This window comes from Oncorhynchus gorbuscha, linkage group LG20 (genome assembly GCF_021184085.1).
Source record: "Oncorhynchus gorbuscha isolate QuinsamMale2020 ecotype Even-year linkage group LG20, OgorEven_v1.0, whole genome shotgun sequence".
Lineage (NCBI taxonomy): Eukaryota > Metazoa > Chordata > Actinopteri > Salmoniformes > Salmonidae > Oncorhynchus > Oncorhynchus gorbuscha.
The window spans coordinates 42,328,726-42,352,682 of NC_060192.1; the positions used below are offsets into that span (position 1 = coordinate 42,328,726).

General features: G+C 41.6%; 1 protein-coding gene and 1 long non-coding RNA gene across 2 annotated transcripts in view; both read right to left on the reverse strand.

Annotated features, from left to right (window-relative positions):
* The window catches only part of stoml3b (stomatin (EPB72)-like 3b), a 28,012-nt gene extending 11,146 nt beyond the window's left edge, over positions 1 to 16,866 (reverse strand). The window contains exons 1-3 of the mRNA XM_046317288.1: positions 16,817 to 16,866; positions 12,859 to 12,948; positions 67 to 173 (exon numbers count right to left, since the gene is read on the reverse strand). Coding sequence (XP_046173244.1) covers positions 67 to 173; positions 12,859 to 12,925 — 174 coding nt within the window. The 5' untranslated portion in view covers positions 12,926 to 12,948; positions 16,817 to 16,866. The remainder of the gene's footprint in view (positions 1 to 66; positions 174 to 12,858; positions 12,949 to 16,816) is intronic.
* Positions 16,867 to 19,089: 2,223 nt separating this feature from the next.
* LOC124007006 lies at positions 19,090 to 21,972 on the reverse strand. Its single transcript, XR_006833857.1, has 2 exons — positions 19,934 to 21,972; positions 19,090 to 19,882 (listed from the first exon to the last, which is right to left on the reverse strand). It is a non-coding gene; the product is annotated as an uncharacterized LOC124007006 (long non-coding RNA).
* Between the last annotated feature and the right edge of the window lie 1,985 nt (positions 21,973 to 23,957).

Below are 23,957 nucleotides of genomic sequence, written 5' to 3' on the forward strand. Positions count from 1 at the left end.
AGTACAGCTTTGACTGGAATAAAGACGCCCGTTCTATTCATTCTATGGACATTGTTTCTTACTCACCTTTATACAGAACCAGATGGTGAAGGGGAACAGGGAGAAGACGCACAGTCCAGAGAGGATCACAATGAGCCAGCCACAGCAACCTAGGCTCCCTGAACCAACATCAGCTGAGAGAGAGAGAGAGAGAGAGAGACAGAGGGAGAGAGTAGAGAGACAGAGAGAGAGGTAGAGAGAGAGAGAGAGAGAGAGACAGAGAGGTAGAGAGGTAGAGAGAGAGAGACAGAGAGGTAGAGAGAGAGAGACAGAGAGGTAGAGAGAGAGAGACAGAGAGAGAGGTAGAGAGAGAGAGAGAGAGAGAGAGAGAGACAGAGAGAGAGGTAGAGAGAGAGAGAGAGAGAGAGACAGAGTGGTAGAGAGGTAGAGAGAGAGAGAGAGAGAGAGAGAGAGAGAGAGAGAGAGAAAGAGAGAGAGGTAGAGAGAGAGAGAGAGAGAGGTAGAGAGGTAGAGAGAGGTAGAGAGAGAGAGAGAGAGAGGTAGAGAGACCCAACCAAATCATGAGAAAACAAAAAGATAATTACTTAACACATTGGAAAGAATTAACAAAAAACAGAGCAAACTAGAATGCTATTTGGCCCTACACAGAGAGTACACAGCGGCAGAATACCTGACCACTGTGACTGACCCAAAATTAAGGAAAGCTTTGACTATGTACAGACTCAGTGAGCATAGCCTTGCTATTGAGAAAGGCCGCCGTAGGCAGACATGGCTCTCAAGAGAAGACAGGCTATGTGCTCACTGCCCACAAAATGAGGTGGAAACTGAGCTGCACTTCCTAACCTCCTGCCCAATGTATGACCATATTAGAGAGACATATTTCCCCCAGATTACACAGATCCACAAAAAAATCGAAAACAAATCCAATTTTGAATAACTCCCATATCTTTTGGGTGAAATTCCACAGTGTGCCATCACAGCAGCAAGATTTGTGACCTGTTGCCACGAGAAAAGGGCAACCAGTGAAGAACAAACACCATTGTAAATACAACCCATATTTATGCTTATTCATTTTATCTTGTGTCCTTTAACTATTTGTACATTGTATATATATATATATAATATGACATTTGTAATGTCTTTACTGTTTTAAACTTCTGTATGTGTAATGTTTACTGTTAATTTTTGTTGTTTTTCACTTTATATATTCACTTTGTATGTTGTCTACCTCACTTGCTTTGGCAATGTTAACACATGTTTCCCATGCCAATAAAGCCCTTGAATTGAATTGAATTGAATTGACAGAGAGAGAGAGAGAGAGAGAGAGAGAGAGAGAGAGAGAGAGAGACAGAGAGAGAGAGAGACAGAGAGAGAGAGACAGAGAGAGAGAGAGAGAGAGAGAGAGAGAGAGAGAGAGAGAGACAGAGACAGAGAGAGAGAGAGAGAGAGAGACAGAGAGAGAGAGAGAGAGAGAGACAGAGAGAGAGAGAGACAGAGAGAGACAGAGAGAGAGAGAGAGAGAGAGACAGAGAGAGAGACAGAGAGAGAGAGAGACAGAGAGAGAGACAGAGAGAGAGAGAGAGAGAGAGAGAGAGAGAGAGAGAGAGAGAGACAGAGAGAGAGAGAGAGAGACAGAGAGAGAGAGAAATTACATGTTATTAGCATTTGTTGGAAATGGCAAGTTTGGATGGGAGTCACTTCTTGTCTATATAGACTCCTGTCAAGGTAAGGAAAGAACTATATAAAGGTACAAATCACTGATCCCTTTATTACAGTGAGCTGTATAGTGTATTGTACAATCTACTCTGAAGAAAATGATCAATGCAACAATTAAGGTGTTGGTCTCGTGTTTCCTGAGCTGAAATTAAAGATCCCAGAAATGTTCCATATGCACACAGAAAGCTTATTGCTCTCAAATGTTGTGCAGAAATGTGTTTACCTCCCTATTAGGGAGTATTTTTCCTTTGCCAAGATAATCCATCCACCTGACAGGTGTGGCATATCAATATGATTAAACAGCATGGTCATTAGGGTCCTTCTGTAGCTCAGTTGGTAGAGCATGGCGCTTGTAACGCCAGGGTAGTGGGTTCGATTCCCGGGACCACCCATACGTAGAATGTATGCACACATGACTGTAAGTCGCTTTGGATAAAAGCGTCTGCTAAATGGCAAATATTATATTAAATATTATTACACAGGTGCACCTTGTGCTGGGGGGACAATAAAAAGGCCACTGAAACATGTGCAGTTTTGTCACACAACACAATGCTACATATGTCAACATTTTTGAGGGAGCTTGCAATTGGCTGCAGGAATGTCCACCAGAGTTAATTTCTCTACCATAAGCCACCTCCAACAATTTTTTTAGAGAATTTCGCAGTACGTCCAACCGCAGACCACGTGTATGGCGGTGTGTGGGTGAGCAGTGGTCTCACCAGATACTGACTGGTGTTCTGATCCACACCCCTACCTCTTTATTTAAGGTATCTGTGACCAACAGACGCAGATCTGTATTCCCAGTCATGTGAAATCCATAGAACCACAACCTAATGAATTTATTTCAAATGACTTATTTCCTAATAACTGTAACTAAGTAAATCTTTGAAATTGAAAGTATGTTGTTAATTTGTTTACAGAGAAATAGAATTGTATTTGGTCAAAGACCATTATTTCTAACAGTTTGTTAAGAAAGCGGATTGGTCTGCTGTTAGAACCAGTAAAAGCCGTTTTACCACTCTTGGGTAGAGGAATGACTTTGGTTTCCCTCCAGGCCTGAGGACAAAAACTTTCCTCGCGGCTCAGATTAAAGATATGACGGATAGGAGTGGCCAGAGACCATCCTCAGTAGTTTTCCATCTAAGTTTTCAATGCCAGGTCTGTCATTATTGATCGACCATTTCTCCACCTCTCCCACACTTACTTTAGCAAATTCTAAATGCTTTTCTTTCATTATTACTTTTTTTTAATGTGTGAATTCAATAACTCACTGTTCGTTGTTGGCATTTCTTGCCTAAGTTTGCCCAATTTGCCAAATATTTGGAAACATCAAATGGTTTTGTGATGAATTTGTCTTTCTGGACATAATGTCACGTTCTGACCTTTATTTCCTTTGTTTTGTCATTATTTAGTATGGTCAGGGCGTGAGTTGGGTGGGCAGTCTATGTTTGTTTTTCTATGATTTGGGTATTTCTATGTTTCGGCCTAGTATGGTTCTCAATCAGAGGCAGGTGTCATTAGTTGTCTCTGATTGAGAATCATACTTAGGTAGCCTGCGTTTCACTGTGTGTTTGTGGGTGATTGTCTCTGTGTTTGCACCAGATAGGACTGTTTGGGGTTTTCACGTTTCTTGTTTTTGTATTCAGTTGTTCATGTGTACATTTAGGTATTAAAAGAACCATGGACACTTACCACGCCACATATTGGTCCTCTGATCCTTTTCTCCTCTTCGGAAGAAGAGAAGGAAATCCCTTACACATCATTTAATTTAAAATACTACAAAGTTTTTTTTTCTCACCACTCACCTTTGTATAATTCATCTTGGCTTCATAATACAGTTTATTCTTCTTTTTGCTGAGTTTAGTGACATAATCTGTCAATTTCCAGTAAGTCAGCCAGTCAGTTATTCGCCACGCCTTTTGCCTCATCTCTCTCAACCATACAGCTTCTCAGTTCCTCATCAATCCACGGTGCCTTAACAGATATTTTGCCTCGTCCCTCTCTCAACCATACATCTTCTCAGTTCCTCATCAATCCACGGTGCCTTAACAGATCTTTAGCCTCGTCCCTCTCTCAACTATACATCTTCTCAGTTCCTCATCAATCCATGGAGCCTTAACAGATCTAACAGTCAGTTTCTTAACAGGTGCATTCTTATCAATACCTGGAAGAAACTATTTCATAAATGGACCAAGTGCTGCGTCTGGATGCTCCTCATTACACACATCAGACAAAACAAATATTTGTTATATCTTCTAGTCTAGGATGGCAGTGATCACACCATGCTTCTACACCTGCATTGCTTGCTGTTTGGGGTTTTAAGCTGGGTTTCTGTACAGCACAGCTGATGAAAGAAGGGCTTTACAAATTAATTTGATTTGATCACACACAGGTCTGTTTACTTCTGAAGTAACATCATAATGCTATCTGGTGATAAAGACATTTAGTGGAGGGAGGGGTTTTATGAAGGGGCATAGCATAATGCTATCTGGTGATAAAGGCATTTATAGTGGAGGGAGGGGTTTTATGAAGGGGCATAGCATAATGCTATCTGGTGATAAAGACATTAGTGGAGGGAGGGGTTTTATGAAGTAGCATAGCATAATGCTATCTGGTGATGAAGACATTAGTGGAGGGAGGGGTTTTATGAAGGGGCATAGCATAATGCTATCTGGTGATGAAGACATTAGTGGAGGGAGGGGTTTTATGAAGTAGCATAGCATAATGCTATCTGGTGATAAAGGCATTTATAGTGGAGGGAGGGGTTTTATGAAGGGGCATAGCATAATGCTATCTGGTGATAAAGACATTAGTGGAGGGAGGGGTTTTATGAAGTAGCATAGCATAATGCTATCTGGTGATGAAGACATTAGTGGAGGGAGGGGTTTTATGAAGTAGCATAGCATAATGCTATCTGGTGATAAAGGCATTTATAGGCATTTATAGTGGAGGGAGGGGGTTTATGAGGGGTTTTATGAAGTAGCATAGCATAATGCTATCTGGTGATGAAGACATTAGTGGAGGGAGGGGTTTTATGAAGTAGCATAGCATAATGCTATCTGGTGATGAAGGCATTTATAGTGGAGGGAGGGGTTTTATGAAGTAGCATAGCATAATGCTATCTGGTGATGAAGACATTAGTGGAGGGAGGGGTTTTATGAAGTAGCATAGCATAATGCTATCTGGTGATAAAGACATTTAGTGGAGGGAGGGGTTTTATGAAGGAAGTAGCATAATGATATCTGGTGATGAAGACATTAGTGGAGGGAGGGGTTTTATGAAGTAGCATAGCATAATGCTATCTGGTGATGAAGACGTTAGCGGAGGGAGGGGTCTGCCTTTCATATTTCCTGTATAGCCCTGAGAGAGAGACACACACACACACACACACACACACACACACACACACACACACACACACACACACACACACACACACACACACACACACACACACACACACACACACACACACACACACACACACACACACACACACACACACACACACACACACACACGGTCAAGGCCAACAAAGGTTGTGTTATGCAACAAAGCGTCATGTGCTCTCTCCCTCTAGATGAAAGATAAATCAATTCCATGTGTTGTCACAGTTGGGATGACTCATCTCAGCCTGGGTTCCCTACAGATGTAGGATCTTCATTTGATCATCCTGTTGTTGAAGGAATTGTATTCAAGGTTTAAAAAGGTTTCTAAAGTTTATAATTTCCCATTTAAAATGAAAGACTTGATTTGCCCTAATAATTTTTTTTATCAACCCCTACTAAAAAATTCCATCAATTATAATCCACATAATGCTGAAGGGTTATTTTTCTGCTTTGTGAAACTGGCTCAAATTAAGATACGGCATCTGTAATGGTTTGAGCTCTTGGAAATATACTATCTGAGAAAATCAGAGGAAATCGTCTCCTTAAACAAGCCCAGTCTGTGTGTCACATACACAATGTCAACATTAACGTTAGTCGATTACTGTGTAGTTATGCTATTCATAGTGTGTGTTGACAACGTTTAATAACATAGCTTGCTTAAAATTCATCAGTCTGTATCTTTTAAATTAGTCTATTGAATTACAGTGCCTACCGATAAAACCTTGTTTTTTTTCCCCCACACAGATGATAGTCAATCTGAATGGTTCTGGGCTATTTTCCTTATTTGCTAAATGTCACTTCAGCCAGAGGAAGTGTTTGATCACCGTACAGAAGTCCCGTGGGTAGGCCTGTATTGTGTAAAAGTGTTTCACTTCCCCCAATGGAAAACAGAAGCTCAAATTTCCCATCAACTGTCTAACGTTTCTTCTACATTGGCGTTCGTTATTGGTAAAAACTCTTCTTTTTTACAGTGGTAGTTAGTCTATTTCAGACTCTTCTTTTTTACAGTGGTAGTTAGTCTATTTCAGACTCAAGCGTTTTACTGCCGTTCCGCTGAACCATATGACACAATGATCATATAATAGAACACTATATAAGCCCTTTTCTTTCATTTAGATCATATATAGAGAGACCTACAGTAATCTACAGTAGTGAGTGCATACATATTTGGTCCTCTGTGGAAATTGAACCCACAACCCTGGCATTGAAAGTGCCATGCTCTATTAACTGAGCCACAAGGGGAGAAACACTATAGAGACAGAGAGGCCCACCGTGATCTGTCCTGTCCGCTCTCTCGTAATACAGAGCCTTCACAAAGTTATTCATACCCCTTGAACTTAGTCCACATTTTGTTGTGTTACAGGCTGAATTCAAAATGGATTGAAAATATTATTTTCTCTTTTTCTGTTGGAAAGCAGACTGAACCAGGTGTTCCTCCAGGGTTTTGCCTGTGCTTAGTTCTATTACATTTATTTTATCCTAAAAAACTCCCTAGTGCTTGTTGATGACAAGCATACCCATAACATGATGCAGCCACCACAATGCTTGAAAATATGGAGAGTGGTACTCAGTAATATGTTGTGTTGGATTTGCCCCAAACATAACACTTTGTATTCAGGACATAAGGTTAATTTCTTTGCCACATTTTTAGCAGTTTTACTTTAGTGCCTTATTGCAAACAGGAAGCATGTTTTGGAATATATTTATTCTGTACAGGCTTCCTTTTCACTACAGACTTCCTTTTCACTATGTCATTTAGTGGAGCAACAATTGTGGAGCAACTGAGTTAGGAAGGACGCCTGTATCTTTATAGTGACTGGGTGTATTGATACACCATCCAAAGTGTGCAAGGTTAGGGTTAAGGTTAGGGTTCGGGTTAACGTTAGGGTTAAGGTTTGGGTTAAAGGTTAGGGTTAAGGTTAAGGTTAGGGTTAAGGTTAGGGTTAAGGTTAGGGTTAAGGTTAGGGTTAGGGTTAAGGTTAGGGTTAGGGTTAAGGTTAGGGTTAAGGTTAAGGTTAGGGTTAGGGTTAAGGTTAGGGTTAGGGTTAAGGTTAGGGTTAAGGTTAGGGTTAAGGTTAGGGTTAGGGTTAAGGTTAGGGTTAGGGTTAAGGTTAGGGTTAAGGTTAGGGTTAAGGTTAGGGTTAGGGTTAAGGTTAGGGTTAGGGTTAAGGTTAGGGTTAAGGTTAGGGTTAAGTTTAGGGAAGGGTTATTCATGAATTCACTTTCTGGCTGAACTGCATGACAAAAAAAATCCACCCGACCTAAAAATCCTCATCAGAGTCTATCCTCAACTCTACTTGTAATACATAAAAACGCAAGCCTGTCAGACCTGTTAGCTGTTGAAATAACCTGGGAAAACACATGGTCACACAATCTACCTATGGAATACACTTATATCACTATGACTGCATTAGGCTCATATGCACTCACCTAACGTTATCAGGGAACAATGAGCTGGGAATGTTTAAAGCCTCGACAAAACACTACGGGATGAAGGCATTGTGTAGTGTCACTATTGTACACATAGCCTTAGATAGCAGTTTATCTCCCTCCATTGACTGGGTATTTACTGTACCTGCAGAGTCTACTAAGTAGCCTAATCATTAGAGATAGATAAGTGTAATAATGGGGCCTTCCTGATACCTAACACTTCAGTAGTTAACTCAAGTGATAGCTCTATACCTACTTTGGCCCGACACCACATGGTACAGGATAGTGGTGCTTGTGTTTTAAAAAGCTCAGGTTAAAGAGATTCTCCATAAGATTTGTATATTTTTTTGGGGGGGGTAGTTCTGAAAGTAGCACTCTAGAGCCAAAACGAGTTAAAATTGCATACATCATAAGTAGGGGGAAGTGAATCTGCCCAACTTCCTGAAAACAGTCACTTTCAAACCAAGGAGTTTGTGGTTAATTGAGGTAAAACAGTAATTCTGCACATAAGTTATTCATGCATGAACTACACATTGACACATTCAGCCCAAAGTGGAAGGATTAAAACAAATAGTGACCAAAGTCCCGGAGCATGTCTTCAATATTGAATAGTAATGATCATGTAGGTAAACACCACTACATAGCAGGAAATAAAACATCGTAGAAACACTGGATCATGTCTGTGTGTTTACTTTGCAAGCTACCTGTAGAAACGTTGTACAGTTGACTAAATATAGTGGTAATGTAGAACTGTTGAGTTGTTGTTTTTCCTCTAACCAACATAGCTAGCGAAGTTAGCTAACATTATCCCCTTTTTAACATTGTTTTTAAGAGTGTTTAATTAATGATTTCTGCTGACAAACATGATAGGCTACATTGATTGATGGACCATGTCAAATTGGCTAGCTAGGTAATAACTGATCACATCAACATGGCTAGCTAACAAGCTAATAACAGATCACGTCAGTATGGCTAGCTAACAAGCTAATAACAGATCACGTCAATATGGCTAGCTAACAAGCTAATAACAGATCACGTCAATATGGCTAGTTAACAAGCTAACTTTAAGGCACATATGTCAGAGTCAAGGCCCGCGGGCCACATCCGGCCCGCGAGAAGGTTTTTTACGGCCCCTGGGATGATCTTGATTTGTTATTAGAACCGGCCCGCAGACCGCAGCAAGCCGGCAGCCCGCAGATCTTTTACACGCACCAATACTACATTTCCCACAATGCAACGGTGACGCACCGAGCAGTAGGCTGCTTCATTTCAATATTTATTGGCACAGCAGTTGTCAGCATCACAGTAAAATTAACTTTCAGATACCCATCAAAAATGGCAAAACGGAAGGTGGACACTGAGAACCGGGGGTTTCAAACAAGGTGGGAGTCGGAGTATTTGTTCACGGAGGTAGCTGGAAAACCTGTGTGTCTTCTGTGTGGAGAAAGTGTGGCGGTACTGAAAGAGTATAATCTGAGACGACATTATGAAACGAAACACGCGGACAAAAACAAGAATATGGACATGGAACAAAGGCTACAAAAGGCAGAGGAATTAAAACGAGGCCTCAAATCTCGACAGGCTCTGTTCAAAAAAGCCAAATCACAAGGCCAGGCTGCTGTCAAGGCCAGTTTTATTTTGGCAGAAGAGATCGCTAAATCAGCCCGGCCATTTACGGAGGGGATTTCATCAAAAACTGCATGATTAAAGTTTGTGACAAAGTTTGCCCAGAAAAAAGGCAACTCTTTTTAAATGTGAGTCTGAGCAGAAACACCATTGCCGAGAGAGTAGACCAGTTGTCCATCAATCTAAAAGAGCAGCTTGTGAAAAAGGGAAAAGATTTCATTGCATATTCCTTGGCTGTGGATGAGAGCACCGACATTTCTGACATTGCCCAGTTGTCAATTTTCATCCGCGGAGTGGACTCCAGCCTAAGCGTGACAGAGGAGTTTTTGGCTTTACGTCCTATGCATGGCACAACTACGGGGCATGATTTGTATGAAGAGGTGTCAAGATGTGTAAATGAGATGGAGCTGCCTTGGGAAAAACTTGTGGGTTTGACAACCGACGGAGCACCTGCGATGTGTGGACACAGGAGCGGACTGGTGGCAAAGATACGGGAAAAGATGCAAGAGGAAAACGCGACAGGTGAGCTGACAGCTTATCATTGTATCATACACCAGGAAGCGTTGTGCGGTAAAGCCTTGAAAATGGAGCATGTAATGAGCATCATCACGCGCACAGTTAACTTTATCAGAGCCAAAGGTTTGAATCACCGCCAGTTCAAGGCATTTCTGACGGAGTTAGAAACGGAGCATGGTGATTTGCCTTATCACACAGAGGTGCGATGGCTAAGCCAGGGAAAGGTGCTTCAAAGATGTTTCGAGCTTCGTGAGGAGATTTGTCTGTTCTTGGACAGCAAAGGGAAAGACACAACACAACTCCGAGACGAAATGTTTCTGTGTGAAATGGCTTTTCTGTGTGACATTACGAGTCATTGAATGCAATGAACTTGCAGCTGCAGGGTCGGGATCGTGTCATCTCTGATATGTACAGTACAGTGAAGGCATTTAAAACCAAACTGACTCTGTGGGAGACGCAGATGCGGAAAGAAAATTTGAGCCACTTTCCCAGCTGCCAGACCATGAAAGAGAAGCTCTCTCTACCAGTGCGTTCCCGAGCGCACAGTTGGCTGATAAAATAGGTATGCTTGCCGCTGACTTTCGACGCCGATTTGCTGACTTTGAAGCACAAAAAAGCAGGTTGGAACTGCTCGGTAACCCATTTGCTGTTGACGTGGAAAGCTCACCACCAAACCTCCAAATGGAGTTGATTGACCTCCAATGCAATGATGCACTGAGGGCAAAATATGCGGCAGTGGGTGCTGCGGAGTTCGCCCGTTTCCTCCCCGACACAATGCCCCAGCTGCGCATCCAGGCTGCTCAAACGTTGTCTATGTTTGGCAGCACATACCTGTGTGAACAACTGTTTTCTTTGATGAACTTGAACAAAACATCACACAGAAGTCGACTTACTGCTGAACACCTCCACTCAATTCTGAGGATTTCCTCAGCTCAGAGCCTTACCCCGAACATTGATGAACTTGTGGAAAAGATGGGACACCACCAAGTATCACCCTCAACCTCAAACAAGTGAACATTACTGTGCAATCACATATTTAGAGTTTTTACTCAGTTCAAGTTTAAAAGTTAAAGTTTAATATTTGTTTTCACTGCATGTTACTTCTCCTTAAACAAAGTGTTGTTTTTGATTAATAGATTTTTGCACTTTATTTTATTGTATTTCAATCCAATTATATTTTAAAAATATTTCAGTTGAGTGGATGATAGAAAATTGCTATTATTGTTTTTTTCTTTGAAGTAAATTTAGCCCACTTTTGCTAAAATAGAAAATATAGGCTACTGATGGTGCCTTGAATACCGGTTTCTTTCATTTAATGTTCATGTTATGGGGATTTTTATATAAAGGAAATTTGTCTTTTGTGTCTGTTGAAAATTAAAGATTACTGACAGAGCCATAAGAAAATATTGCTTTATTTATCTGATCATATTGGAATATATTTGTTAGGTTTTCAGTAGGTTCAATTAGGTTCACTAGACTATATGCGTCATTTAAAAATTTTCAATGAACATTCGAACAGTCCGGCCCTCGGCTTGTAGCTAAATTTTTTGACACCCCTGCTTTTGGCCCTTAACAAGCTAACTTTAAGGGGATAAACTAGCTAGATTTGACTTTGATAAACACTAGTTAACCTGCTTTAAGGGGATAAACTAGCTAGATGGCTAGTTAACAAGCTAACTTTAAGGGGATAAACTAGATGGCTAAATAAAAGTAGATGCTTGTCATCTATAGTTAACAAGTCTGAACTTTAAATGGGATAAACTAGCTAAAGATGGCTAAATAAAAGTTTCTGCTATTGTTTGATGTAGACCATATATTTCGTAGTTGTCTATTTACCACCACAGACCATGCTGCACCGCACTCAACAGGAGGCAAGAAAAAACTCTGGTGATTTTAATGCAGGGAAAATGAAATCTGAACACCTTTACTACAGGAGGCAAAACTCTAGAACACCTTTACTCCACACACAGAGACGCGTACAAAGCTCTCCCTCAATCAATGCAGGACTAAGATGGAATGCTACTATGCCTGCTCAGACGTTCGTCGGATGTGGCAGGGCTTGAAAACGATCACGGATTACTAAAGGGAAACCCAGTCGCGAGATGTCCAGTTCTCGCTTCGAGGCAAGCAACACTGAACCATGCATGAGAGCACCAGCTGTTCTGGATGACTGTGTGATCACGCTCTCCATAGACGACGTGAGTAAGATCTTTAAAAAAGGTTAACATTCTGGCCGCAGGGCCAGACGGATTAGCAGGTTGCGTACTCAGAGCATGTGCTGACCAGCTGGCTTCACTGACATTTTCAGCTGCTCCCTGACCCACTCTGTAATACACTATATATACAACCGCTCCCTGACCCACTCTGTAATACACTATATATACAACCGCTCCCTGACCCACTCTGTAATACACTATATATACAACCGCTCCCTACAACCGCTCCCTGACCCACTCTGTAATACACTATATATACAACCGCTCCCTGACCCACTCTGTAATACACTATATATACAAAAGAGACCCTTTCAAATGAGTGGATTTGGATATTTCAGCCGTTGCTGACAGGTGTCTAGAATAATGCACACAGCCATGCAATCTCCATAGACAAACATTAGCAGTAGAATGGCCCATACTGAAGAGCTCAGTGACTTTCAATATGGCACCGTCATAGGATGCCACCTTTCCAACAAGTCAGTTTCTCAAATGTCTGCTCTGCTAGAGCTGCCCTGGTCGAATATAACTGTGAAGAAGCATGTACCTGAGCTAGGTAACAGGTAAGTAAATGTCTGCTCTGCTAGAGCTGCCCTGGTCAACTATAACTGTGAAGAAGCATGTACCTGAGCTAGGTAACAGGTAAGTAAATGTCTGTAAGAATGTACTGTTGAGGAGAGTCAGTGTACAAATTGTTACCACTAACAAAGACTTTTTGCCCTAAGTAACCTATTATTTTACAACTCCCTGACAACACAGCAGTTTCCATAGAGCAAAGATCAGCTGAGAGAGAGAGATAAAGAGAGAGAGAGAGAGACTGGAGAGAAAAGTAGGTGAGATGAAAAAGAGAGGGTGAGAGTGCAAAGAAGAGTGATTTAAAGAGAGAGAAAGAAACATTGAGATAGAGTTAGAGAAAATATAATAAAGAGGGAGATATAAAATAGTTATAACCGAGCGGATTATCTTACCTAGCAGATCATCTTTGCTGTTGACTCGTCTCTTCCTACCACTTTCTATCTCGCTGTCCATTTCCATGCAACCGCACTGGGTCTCCTCGACTGTGATTGTGTGAGAGAGAGAGAAGAGTAGCAGTGTTTATAAAGCCTCTCTGTTTATAGGCTCGGCCCAGAGAGGGTGTGGCCTCATCCCTAACAAACACATTAACAGACTCTATAGGTGTGAAGAGGGAGGCAGGGGAGAGAGAGAGGGATCTAGATATCCCATATCTCCTGGGTGAAATAACACAGTGTTTTTTTTAAACATATTTATTTCACCTTTATTTAACCAGGTAGGCTAGTTGAGAACACCTTTATTTAACCAGGTAGGCTAGTTGAGAACACCTTTATTTCACCAGGTGGGCCAGTTGAGAACAAGTTCTCATTTACAACTGCGACCTGGCCAAGATAAAGCAAAGCAGTGCGACACAAACAACAACACTGAGTTACACATGGAATAAACAAACATACAGTCAATGACCCAATAGAAGAAAAGAAAGCATATATACAGTGTGTGCAAATGGCGTGAGGAGGTATGGCAATAAATAGACCATAGTAGCAAGTATAGTGGTGAAATAATTACAATGTAGCAGATTAACACTGGAGTGATAGATGTGCAAATGATGATGTGCAAGTAGAAATACTGGTGTGCAAAAGAGCAGAAAGGTGCCTCTCGGTCTAAGGCACTGCGTCGCAGGGCTAGCTGTGCCACCAGATTCTGGGTTCGAGCCCAGGCTCTGTCGCAGGTGGCCGTGACGGGGAGGCCCTTGGGGTGGTGCACAATTGGCCCAGCGTCGTCCGAGTTAGGGAGGGTTTGGGTCTTGTCTCAACATGCACTAGTGACTCCTATGGCGGGCCGGGCGCGGTGTACGCTGACCAGGTCGCCAGGTGTACAGTGTTTCCTCCGACACATTGGTGCGACTGGCTACCCGGGTTGGATGGGCGCTGTGTTAAGAAGCAGTGCGGCTTGGTTGGGTTGTGTTTCGGAGGACGCACGGCTCTCGAACCTTCGCCTCTCCCGAGTCCGTACGGGAGTTGCAGCGATGAGACAAGATGAACTACCAATTGGAAACCACGAAATTGGGGAGAAAAAAGGGGTAAAAAAGAGCTGAAAAGTAAATAAAAACAATATGAGGATGAGGTAGGTAGTTGGGTGGACGGGCTATTTACAGATGGGCAATGTACAGCTGCAGCAATCGGTTAGCTGCTCAGATAGCTGATGTTTAAAGTTAGTGAGGGAGATATAAGTCTCCAGCTTCAGTGATTTTTGCTATTTGTTCCAGTCAGACAGAGAACTGGAAGGAAAGGTGGCCAAAGGAGGTGTTGGCTTTGGGGATGACCAGTGAGATATACCTGCTGGAGCGCGTGCTACGGGTGGGTGTTATCGTGACCAGTGAGCTGAGATAAGGCGGAGCTTTACTTAGCAAAGACGTATAGATGACCTGGAGCTAGTGGGTCTGGCGACGAATATATAGCAAGGGTCAGCCGATTAGAGCATACAGGTCACAGTGTGCCACAGTGTGCCATCACAGCAGCAAGATTTGTGACCTGTTGTCACGAGAAAAGGGCAACCAGTGGGGAACAAACACCATAGTAAATACAACCCGTATTTATGTTTATTTATTTTCCCTTTTGTACTTGAACTATTTGTACATCTTTACAACACTGTAAATATATATATATATATATATATATATATATATATATATATATATATATATATATATATATATATATATATATATATATATATATATATATATATATATATGACATTTGTAATGTCTTTATTATTTTGGAACCTCTGTGAGTTTAAATGTTTACTGTTCATTTTTATTTCACTTTTGTATATTATCTATTTCACTTGGTTTGGCAATGTTAACACATGTTTCCCATGCCAATAAAGCCCCTTGAATTGAATTGACATGGAGAGAGAGAGGAGTAGCATTGTTTATAAAGCCTGTCTGTTTATAGGCTCGGCCCAGAGGGGGTGTGGTCTCATCCCTAACAAACACATTAACAGACTCTATAGGTGTGAAGAGGGAGGCAGGGGAGAGAGAATCAAACAAAAAAAACAGAGCAAACTAGAATGTTATTTGGCCCTAAACAGAGAGAACACAGTGGCAGAATACCTGACCACTGTGACTGACCCTAAACAGAGAGTACACAGTGGCAGAATACCTGACCACTGTGACTGACCCTAAACAGAGAGTACACAGTGGCAGAATACCTGACCACTGTGACTGACCCTAAACAGAGATAACACAGTGGCAGAATACCTGACCACTGTGACTGACCCTAAACAGAGAGTACACAGTGGCAGAATACCTGACCACTGTGACTGGCCCTAAACAGAGAGAACACAGTGGCAGAATACCTGACCACTGTGACTGACCCTAAACAGAGAGTACACAGTGGCAGAATACCTGACCACTGTGACTGACCCTAAACAGAGAGTACACAGTGGCAGAATACCTGACCACTGTGACTGACCCTAAACAGAGAGTACACAGTGGCAGAATACCTGACCACTGTGACTGACCCTAAACAGAAAGTACACAGTGGCAGAATACCTGACCACTGTGACTGACCCTAAACAGAGAGTGGCAGAATACCTGACCACTGTGACTGACCCTAAACAGAGACAGTGGCAGAATACCTGACCACTGTGACTGACAGTGGCAGAATACCTGACCACTGTGACTGACCCTAAACAGAGAGTGTCAGAATACCTGACCACTGTGACTGACCCTAAACAGAGAGTACACAGTGGCAGAATACCTGACCACTGTGACTGACCCTAAACAGAGAGTACACAGTGGCAGAATACCTGACCACTGTGACTGACCCTAAACAGAGAGTACACAGTGGCAGAATACCTGACCACTGTGACTGACCCTAAACAGAGAGTACACAGTGGCAGAATACCTGACCACTGTGACTGACCCAAACTTAAGAAAAGCTTTGACTATGTACAGACTGGGTGAGCATTGCTATGGAGACAGGCGGCCATAGGCAGACCTCTGTGGCCCGTTGCCATGAGAACAGGGTATATTATATTATTAACATATTATTTATGTTGATTTATCTTCCCTTTCATACTTCAACTACTTGCACGTTGTTACAACACTGTACATGGCCAATAATATAATAATATTTAAAACGTCTATATTCTTTTAAAACTTTTGTGAGTGTAATGTTCACTAACGTTTCCCTTGTTAATTGTCTATTCCATTTGCTTTGGCAATGTAAACACATGTTCCCCATGCCAATAAAGCCCTTTGAATTGAGAGATGTAAACATACACTATATACAATATACAAAAGACAGTGCTTGAGGTGGTGTGAGACATACGAGCTGAGATACACTATATATATATATATTTATACAAACGTATGTCGACAAAACCTTCAAACTAGTGGATTCGGCTTTTTATGCAATATATGCAATCATTATGATCAGACTATAAATATACTGTAATGAAACAGGCAGGGAGCAGGTCTCTTCTAGACCGAGGTTCAATTTCCAGGGTCGTTACAAGACAATATATGGAGTCATTATGGTCAAAGATATATTTCCCTTCGTTCAAAACCCGAATCCACCAGACACTTTCTCCTTTAGCCTGGGGATGTCATTCACAACCCTACCCAGTTGAACAGGTGAGGTCCCACAAGAAAAGGAGTGTTTCACTATGAAGCTATAGGGATGTACAGTACTAAATCGAAATCACATTTTATTTGTCACGGTCTTCGTAAAACAATAGGTGTAGAGACTAACAGTGAAATGCGGGTCATTTTCCAACAATTATTTTTACTTTAATTTAACCTTTATTTAAACTAGGCAAGTCAGTTAAAAACAAATTTCTTATTTACAATGACGGCCTACCGGGGAAGTGCCTTGTTCACGGGCAGAACGACAGCTTTGTCTTTACCTTGTCAGCTCTTGGATTCGAACCGCCAACCTTTGGGTTATTAGTCCAACGCATTCTCGTTCATGACCGTCAATTACAGATGATACGCGTGGAGCGGCTATAACTTCAGTACAACAGGTTTCTACGGTCGCATTGACAACGTAATGCATGTTGTCATAGAGACAGTTCCAAGTCTCCTGCCCCGTCGGTCCACGTCACAAATAAAAAAAAATGTTTACAAACAAAAGTGTCACTTAGCAACAGGATTTAATTTCATTGAGGCGTACAAACAGTGGTACGAACTCAGACAGACGCACATTCTCTCCCTCATCTATTATAACATCTCTGGTATTAGTTTTCACAAAAGTATTCAGACCCTCTGACTTTAGCCCACATTTTGTTGGGTAACAGCCACAATGGAATAAATATTAAATATCTCACCCATAAACAAATAATACCTCAAATGACTAAGTAAATACATGTTTTTAGAAATGTTTGCAGATTTAATTTAGAATAAATATAGAAATATCTAATTTAAATAAGTATTCAATACATGTTAGAATCTTTCTGGGTAAGTCTCTAAGAGCTGGGAGTCTTTCTGGGTCAGTCTCTAAGAGCTGTGAGTCTTTCTGGGTCAGTCTCTAAGAGCTGTGAGTCTTTCTGGGTCAGTCTCTAAGAGCGGGGAGTCTTTCTGGGTCAGTCTCTAAGAGCTGTGAGTCTTTCTGGGTAAGTCTCTAAGAGCTGGGAGTCTTTCTGGGTCAGTCTCTAAGAGCTGTGAGTCTTTCTGGGTCAGTCTCTAAGAGCGGGGAGTCTTTCTTGGTCAGTCTCTAAGAGCTGTGAGTCTTTCTGGGTAAGTCTCTAAGAGCTGTGGGTCTTTCTGGGTCAGTCTCTAAGAGCTGTGAGTCTTTCTGGGTCAGTATCTAAGAGCTGTGAGTCTTTCTGGGTAAGTCTCTAAGAGCTGGGAGTCTTTCTGGGTAAGTCTCTAAGAGCTGGGAGTCTTTCTGGGTAAGTCTCTAAGAGCTGGGAGTCTTTCTGGATCAGTCTCTAAGAGCTGTGAGTCTTTCTGGGTAAGTCTCTAAGAGCTGGGAGTCTTTCTGGGTCAGTCTCTAAGAGCTGTGAGTCTTTCTGGGTCAGTCTCTAAGAGCTGGGAGTCTTTCTGGATCAGTCTCTAAGAGCTGTGAGTCTTTCTGGGTCAGTCTCTAAGAGCTTTACACACCTGGATTGGACAACATTTACCCATCACTCTTTTAAAAATTCTTCAAACTCTTTTTGCTAGACGACCATTTAAGTCTCGCCAGAGATTTAAGAAGATTTAAGTCAAAACTGTAACTAGGCCACTCAGAAAAATTCAATGTTGTCTTGGTAAGTAACTCCAGTGTATATTTGGCCTTGTGTTTTAGGTTATTGTCCTGCTGAAAGGTGAATTCATCTCCCAGTGTCTGGTGGAAAGCAGACTGAACCAGGGTTCCCTCTAGGATTTTGCCTATGCTTAGCTCCATTCCATTTCCCCAGTCCTTGCCAATGACAAGCATACCCATAACATGATGCAGCCACCACCATGCTTGAAAATGGTACTTAGTAATGTGTTGTATTGGATTTGCCCCAAACACAACACTTTGTATTCAGGACAAAAAGTTAATTGCTTTGCTACATTTATGGCAGTATTACTTTAGTGCCTTGTTGCAAACAGGAAGCATGTTTTGGAATACATTTATTCTGTACAGGCTTCCTTCTTTTCACTCTGTCATTTAGGTTAGTAATTGTGGAGTAACTACAATGTTGTTGATCCATCCTCAGTTTTCTCCTATCACAGACATTAAACTCTGTAACTGTTTTAAAGTCCCCGTTGGCCTCATGGTGAAATCCCTGAGCAGTTTCCTTCCTCTCCGGCAACTGAGTTAGGAAGGACACCTGTATCTTTGTAGTGACTGGGTGTATTGATACACCATCAAACGTGTAATTAATAACTTCACCATGCTCAAAGGGATATTCAATGTCTGCTTGTTTTTTTACCCATCTACCAACAGGTGCTCTTCTTTGCGAGGCATTGGAAAACCTCCCTGGTCTCCCTGTGGTTGAATCTGTGTTAGAAATTCACTGCTCAACTGAGGGATCTTGCAGATAATTGTATGTGTGGGGTACAGAGATGAGGTTGTCATGAAGAAATCACGTCAAACACTATTATTGCACACAGAGTCCATGCAACTTATTAGGTGACTTGCTAAAGACATGTTTACTCCTGATCTTATTTAGGCCATAACAAAGGAGTTGAATACTTATTGACTCAAGACATCTCAGATTTTACATTTTTAATTAGATTGTAAAAATGTCTAAAAACATAATTCCACTCTGACATTATGGGATAGTGTGTGTAGAGGCCGGAGACACAACATCTACATTTAATACATTTTAAAAATTCAGGCTGTAACACAACTACATTTGGGAAAAGTCAAGGAGTGTGAATACTGTCTGCACACACACACACACACACACACACACACAGTAGAGTGCCAAGAGAATCACAGCGATCGCCCTCCTTTGTGACAGCACAGGGGTTAAAACACAGGAGCTTCACAGAGCAGGGCGAAGTTGCCCCTAGATGCTGATCTTGGGTCAGTTCAGCATTTTCCCCAATAATGGTTAAGGTTCAGGTTTTGGGAAAGCGGAAGCTGACCCAAGATCTGTACCCAGGGGAAACTGATCCTAGGTCTGTACCTAGGGGAAACTGATCCTAGGTCTGTACCTAGGGAAAACTGATCCTAGGTCTGTACCTAGGGGAAACTGATCCTAGACTGACCCTAGATCTTTACCTAGGGGAAACTGACCCAAGATCTGTACCTAGACAGACCCTAGATCTGAACCTAGGGGAAACTGATCCTAGATCTGACCCTAGATCTTTACCTAGGGGAAACTGATCCTAGATCTTTACCTAGGGGAAACTGACCCTAGATCTGTACCTAGACTGACCCTAGATCTGAACCTAGGGGAAACTGATCCTAGATCTGACCCTAGATCTTTACCTAGGGGAAACTGATCCTAGATCTTTACCTAGGGGAAACTGACCCTAGACTGACCGGAAATCTGAATCTAGGGGAAACTGATCCTAGATCTGAACCTAGACTGACCCTAGATCTTTACCTAGGGGAAACTGACCCTAGATCTGTACCTAGACTGACCCTAGATCTAAACCTAGACTGACCCTAGATCTTTACCTAGGGGAAACTTCATCACTGCGCATGGTCCGCACACGTCCACATTTGACCTTACAGCACAGCCTGGTCAACCGAATAACAGGAGTAAAATACACACATATATAACATGTGTTTACTGTACTCACTAATGGGATGAGGTAAACCCTCACTGGACAGTTTATTAGGTACACCACCCACATTCACAAAAAAAATGGTTCCCTCCTACAGACAGTGAGTCACGTGACCGTGGCTTGTTATATAAAGCAGGCAGACAGGCATTCAGTTACTGTTCCATCGAACGTTAGACGGGACAAAAACTATTGACCTAAGCGACCCTTTGAGCGTGGTACGATCATCGGCCGCCTTAACCGGGCGTTTCACGCACGACAGTGTCTAGGGTTTATCGAAAAACGTCTCGACAAATATCCAGTCAGCGGCAGTCCTGTGGGTGAAAACAGCTCGTCCTAGGACAAGGGAAAGAATCGTGCATGCGAACAAAACAGGAAAAATAACAGCGCAGTACCTCGGTGGTGTGCAGAACTAGACCTCAACCCAACGGAGCATCTTCGGGATGAAATGGAATAGGTGTCGCCGTCCCATCTGCAGCAAACTGCGTGCTGCCATCATGTCAGAATGGACCAACATCTCTGCGGAACGTCTCCGACACCTTGTAGAATCCCCCCGAAGAATTCAGGCTGTTCTGGAGGCAAAGTGGGGTCGGGCGGGGGTCTGACCCAGTACTAGATGGGTGTGCCTAATAAACTGTCCAGTGAGAGAGCGTGTGTGTATACCTGTATTAATCCACATGGAACACGTATCCTTTTCCAGTTGTCTGGCTACTCAGACTCATCGTCTGGGTCGGACTCCCTCTCCGACAAGTTCTAGAATGGAAAAACATTCTAATTGTACTGATTGGTCCAGAAACCGATGGGTTGGGCCCAGAGCCAGAACACACGTGGGTAAAACGGCGTTTTGAAAACGTGTCAAGACGGCAGTCTCAGACTGAAGTATGTAGAGAACATAGAGGGAGAATTCAGTTGGAGTCTTCAGGCAAATGTTTCACCTGGTATCCTGCTCATCTAAACACAATGTTTCACCTGGTATCCTGCTCATCTAAACACAATGTTTCACCTGGTATCCTGCTCATCTAAACACAATGTTTCACCTGGTATCCTGCTCATCTAAACACAATGTTTCACCTGGTATCCTGGTCATCTAAACATGTTTCACCTGGTATCCTGGTCATCTAAACATGTTTCACCTGGTATCCTGGTCATCTAAACATGTTTCACCTGGTATCCTGGTCATCTAAACATAATGTTTCACCTGGTATCCTGCTCATCTAAACAGAATGTTTCACCTGGTATCCTGGTCATCTAAACACAATGTTTCACCTGGTATCCTGGTCATCTAAACATGTTTCACCTGGTATCCTGGTCATCTAAACATGTTTCACCTGGTATCCTGCTCATCTAAACATGTTTCACCTGGTATCCTGGTCATCTAAACATGTTTCACCTGGTATCCTGGTCATCTAAACATAATGTTTCACCTGGTATCCTGCTCATCTAAACAGAATGTTTCACCTGGTATCCTGGTCATCTAAACACAATGTTTCACCTGGTATCCTGCTCATCTAAACACAATGTTTCACCTGGTATCCTGCTCATCTAAACATAATGTTTCACCTGGTGTCCTGCTCATCTAAACAGAATGCATAATGTTCCTCACATGAAGACGTCTAGTATAGTTCTGATGAGTCAGCATGCCTGGAGAAGCCGTTGTTAAATACCATACCCAGACTGAGTCCCTAACGACACACTAGTCCCTATACAGGGGACTATATAATAGTGGACTACATAGGGAATAGGGGACTATATAATAGTGGACTACATAGGGAATAGGGGACTATATAATAGTGGACTACATAGGGAATAGGGGACTATATAATAGTGGACTACATAGGGAATAGGGGACTATATAATAGTGGACTATATAGGGAATAGGGGACTATATAATAGTGGACTACATAGGGAATAGGGGACTATATAATAATAGTGGACTACATAGGGAATAGGGGACTATATAATAGTGGACTACATAGGGAATAGGGGACTATATAATAGTGGACTACATAGGGAATAGGGGACTATATAATAGTGGACTACATAGGGAATAGGGGACTATATAATAGTGGACTACATAGGGAATAGGGGACTATATAATAGTGGACTACATAGGGAATAGGGGACTATATAATAGTGGACTACATAGGGAATAGGGGACTATATAATAGTGGACTACATAGGGAATAGGGGACTATATAATAGTGGACTACATAGGGAATAGGGGACTATATAATAGTGGACTACATAGGGAATAGGGGACTATATAATAGTGGACTACATAGGGAATAGGGGACTATATAATAGTGGACTACATAGGGAATAGGGGACTATATAATAATAGTGGACTACATAGGGAATAGGGGACTATATAATAGTGGACTACATAGGGAATAGGGGACTATATAATAATAGTGGACTATATAATAGTGGACTACATAGGGAATAGGGGACTATATAATAATAGTGGACTACATAGGGAATAGGGGACTAGATAATAATAGTGGACTACTTAGGGAATAGGGGACTAGATAATAATAGTGGACTATATAATAATAGTGGACTACATAGGGAATAGGGGACTATATAATAATAGTGGACTACATAGGGAATAGGGGACTATATAATAGTGGACTACATAGGGAATAGGGGACTATATAATAGTGGACTACATAGGGAATAGGGGACTATATAATAGTGGACTACATAGGGAATAGGGGACTATATAATAGTGGACTACATAGGGAATAGGGGACTATATAATAGTGGACTACATAGGGAATAGGGGACTATATAATAGTGGACTACATAGGGAATAGGGGACTATATAATAATAGTGGACTACATAGGGAATAGGGGACTATATAATAGTGGACTACATAGGGAATAGGGGACTATATAATAATAGTGGACTACATAGGGAATAGGGGACTATATAATAGTGGACTACATAGGGAATAGGAGAATATATAATAGTAGACTACATAGGGAATAGGAGACTATATAATAGTGGACTACATAGGGAATAGGGGACTCGATAATAATAGTGGACTATATAATAATAGTGGACTACATAGGGAATAGGGGACTATATAATAATAGTGGTCTACATAGGGAATAGTGGACTATATAATAATAGTGGACTACTTAGGGAATAGGGGACTAGATAATAATAGTGGACTATATAATAATAGTGGACTACATAGGGAATAGGGGACTATATAATAATAGTGGTCTACATAGGGAATAGGGGACTATATAATAATAGTGGACTACATAGGGAATAGGGGACTATATAATAGGCTACTATATAATAATAGTGGACTACATAGGGAATAGGGGACTATACAATAATAGTGGACTACATAGGGAATAGGGGACTATATAATAATAGTGGACTATATAATAATAGTGGACTACATAGGGAATAGGGGACTATATAATAGGCTACTATATAATAATAGTGGACTACATAGGGAATAGGGGACTATATAATAGGCTACTATATAATAATAGTGGACTACATAGGGAATAGGGGACTATATAATAATAGTGGACTACCTAGGGAATAGGGGACTATATAATAATAGTGGACTATATAATAATAGTGGACTACATAGGGAATAGTGGACTATATAATAATAGTGGACTACATAGGGAATAGGGGACTATATAATAATAGTGGACTACATAGGGAATAGGGTACTATATAATAATAGTGGACTACATAGGGAATAGGGGACTATATAATAATAGTGGACTACATAGGGAATAGGGGACTATATAATAATAGTGGACTACATAGGGAATAGGGGACTATATAATAATAGTGGACTACATAGGGAA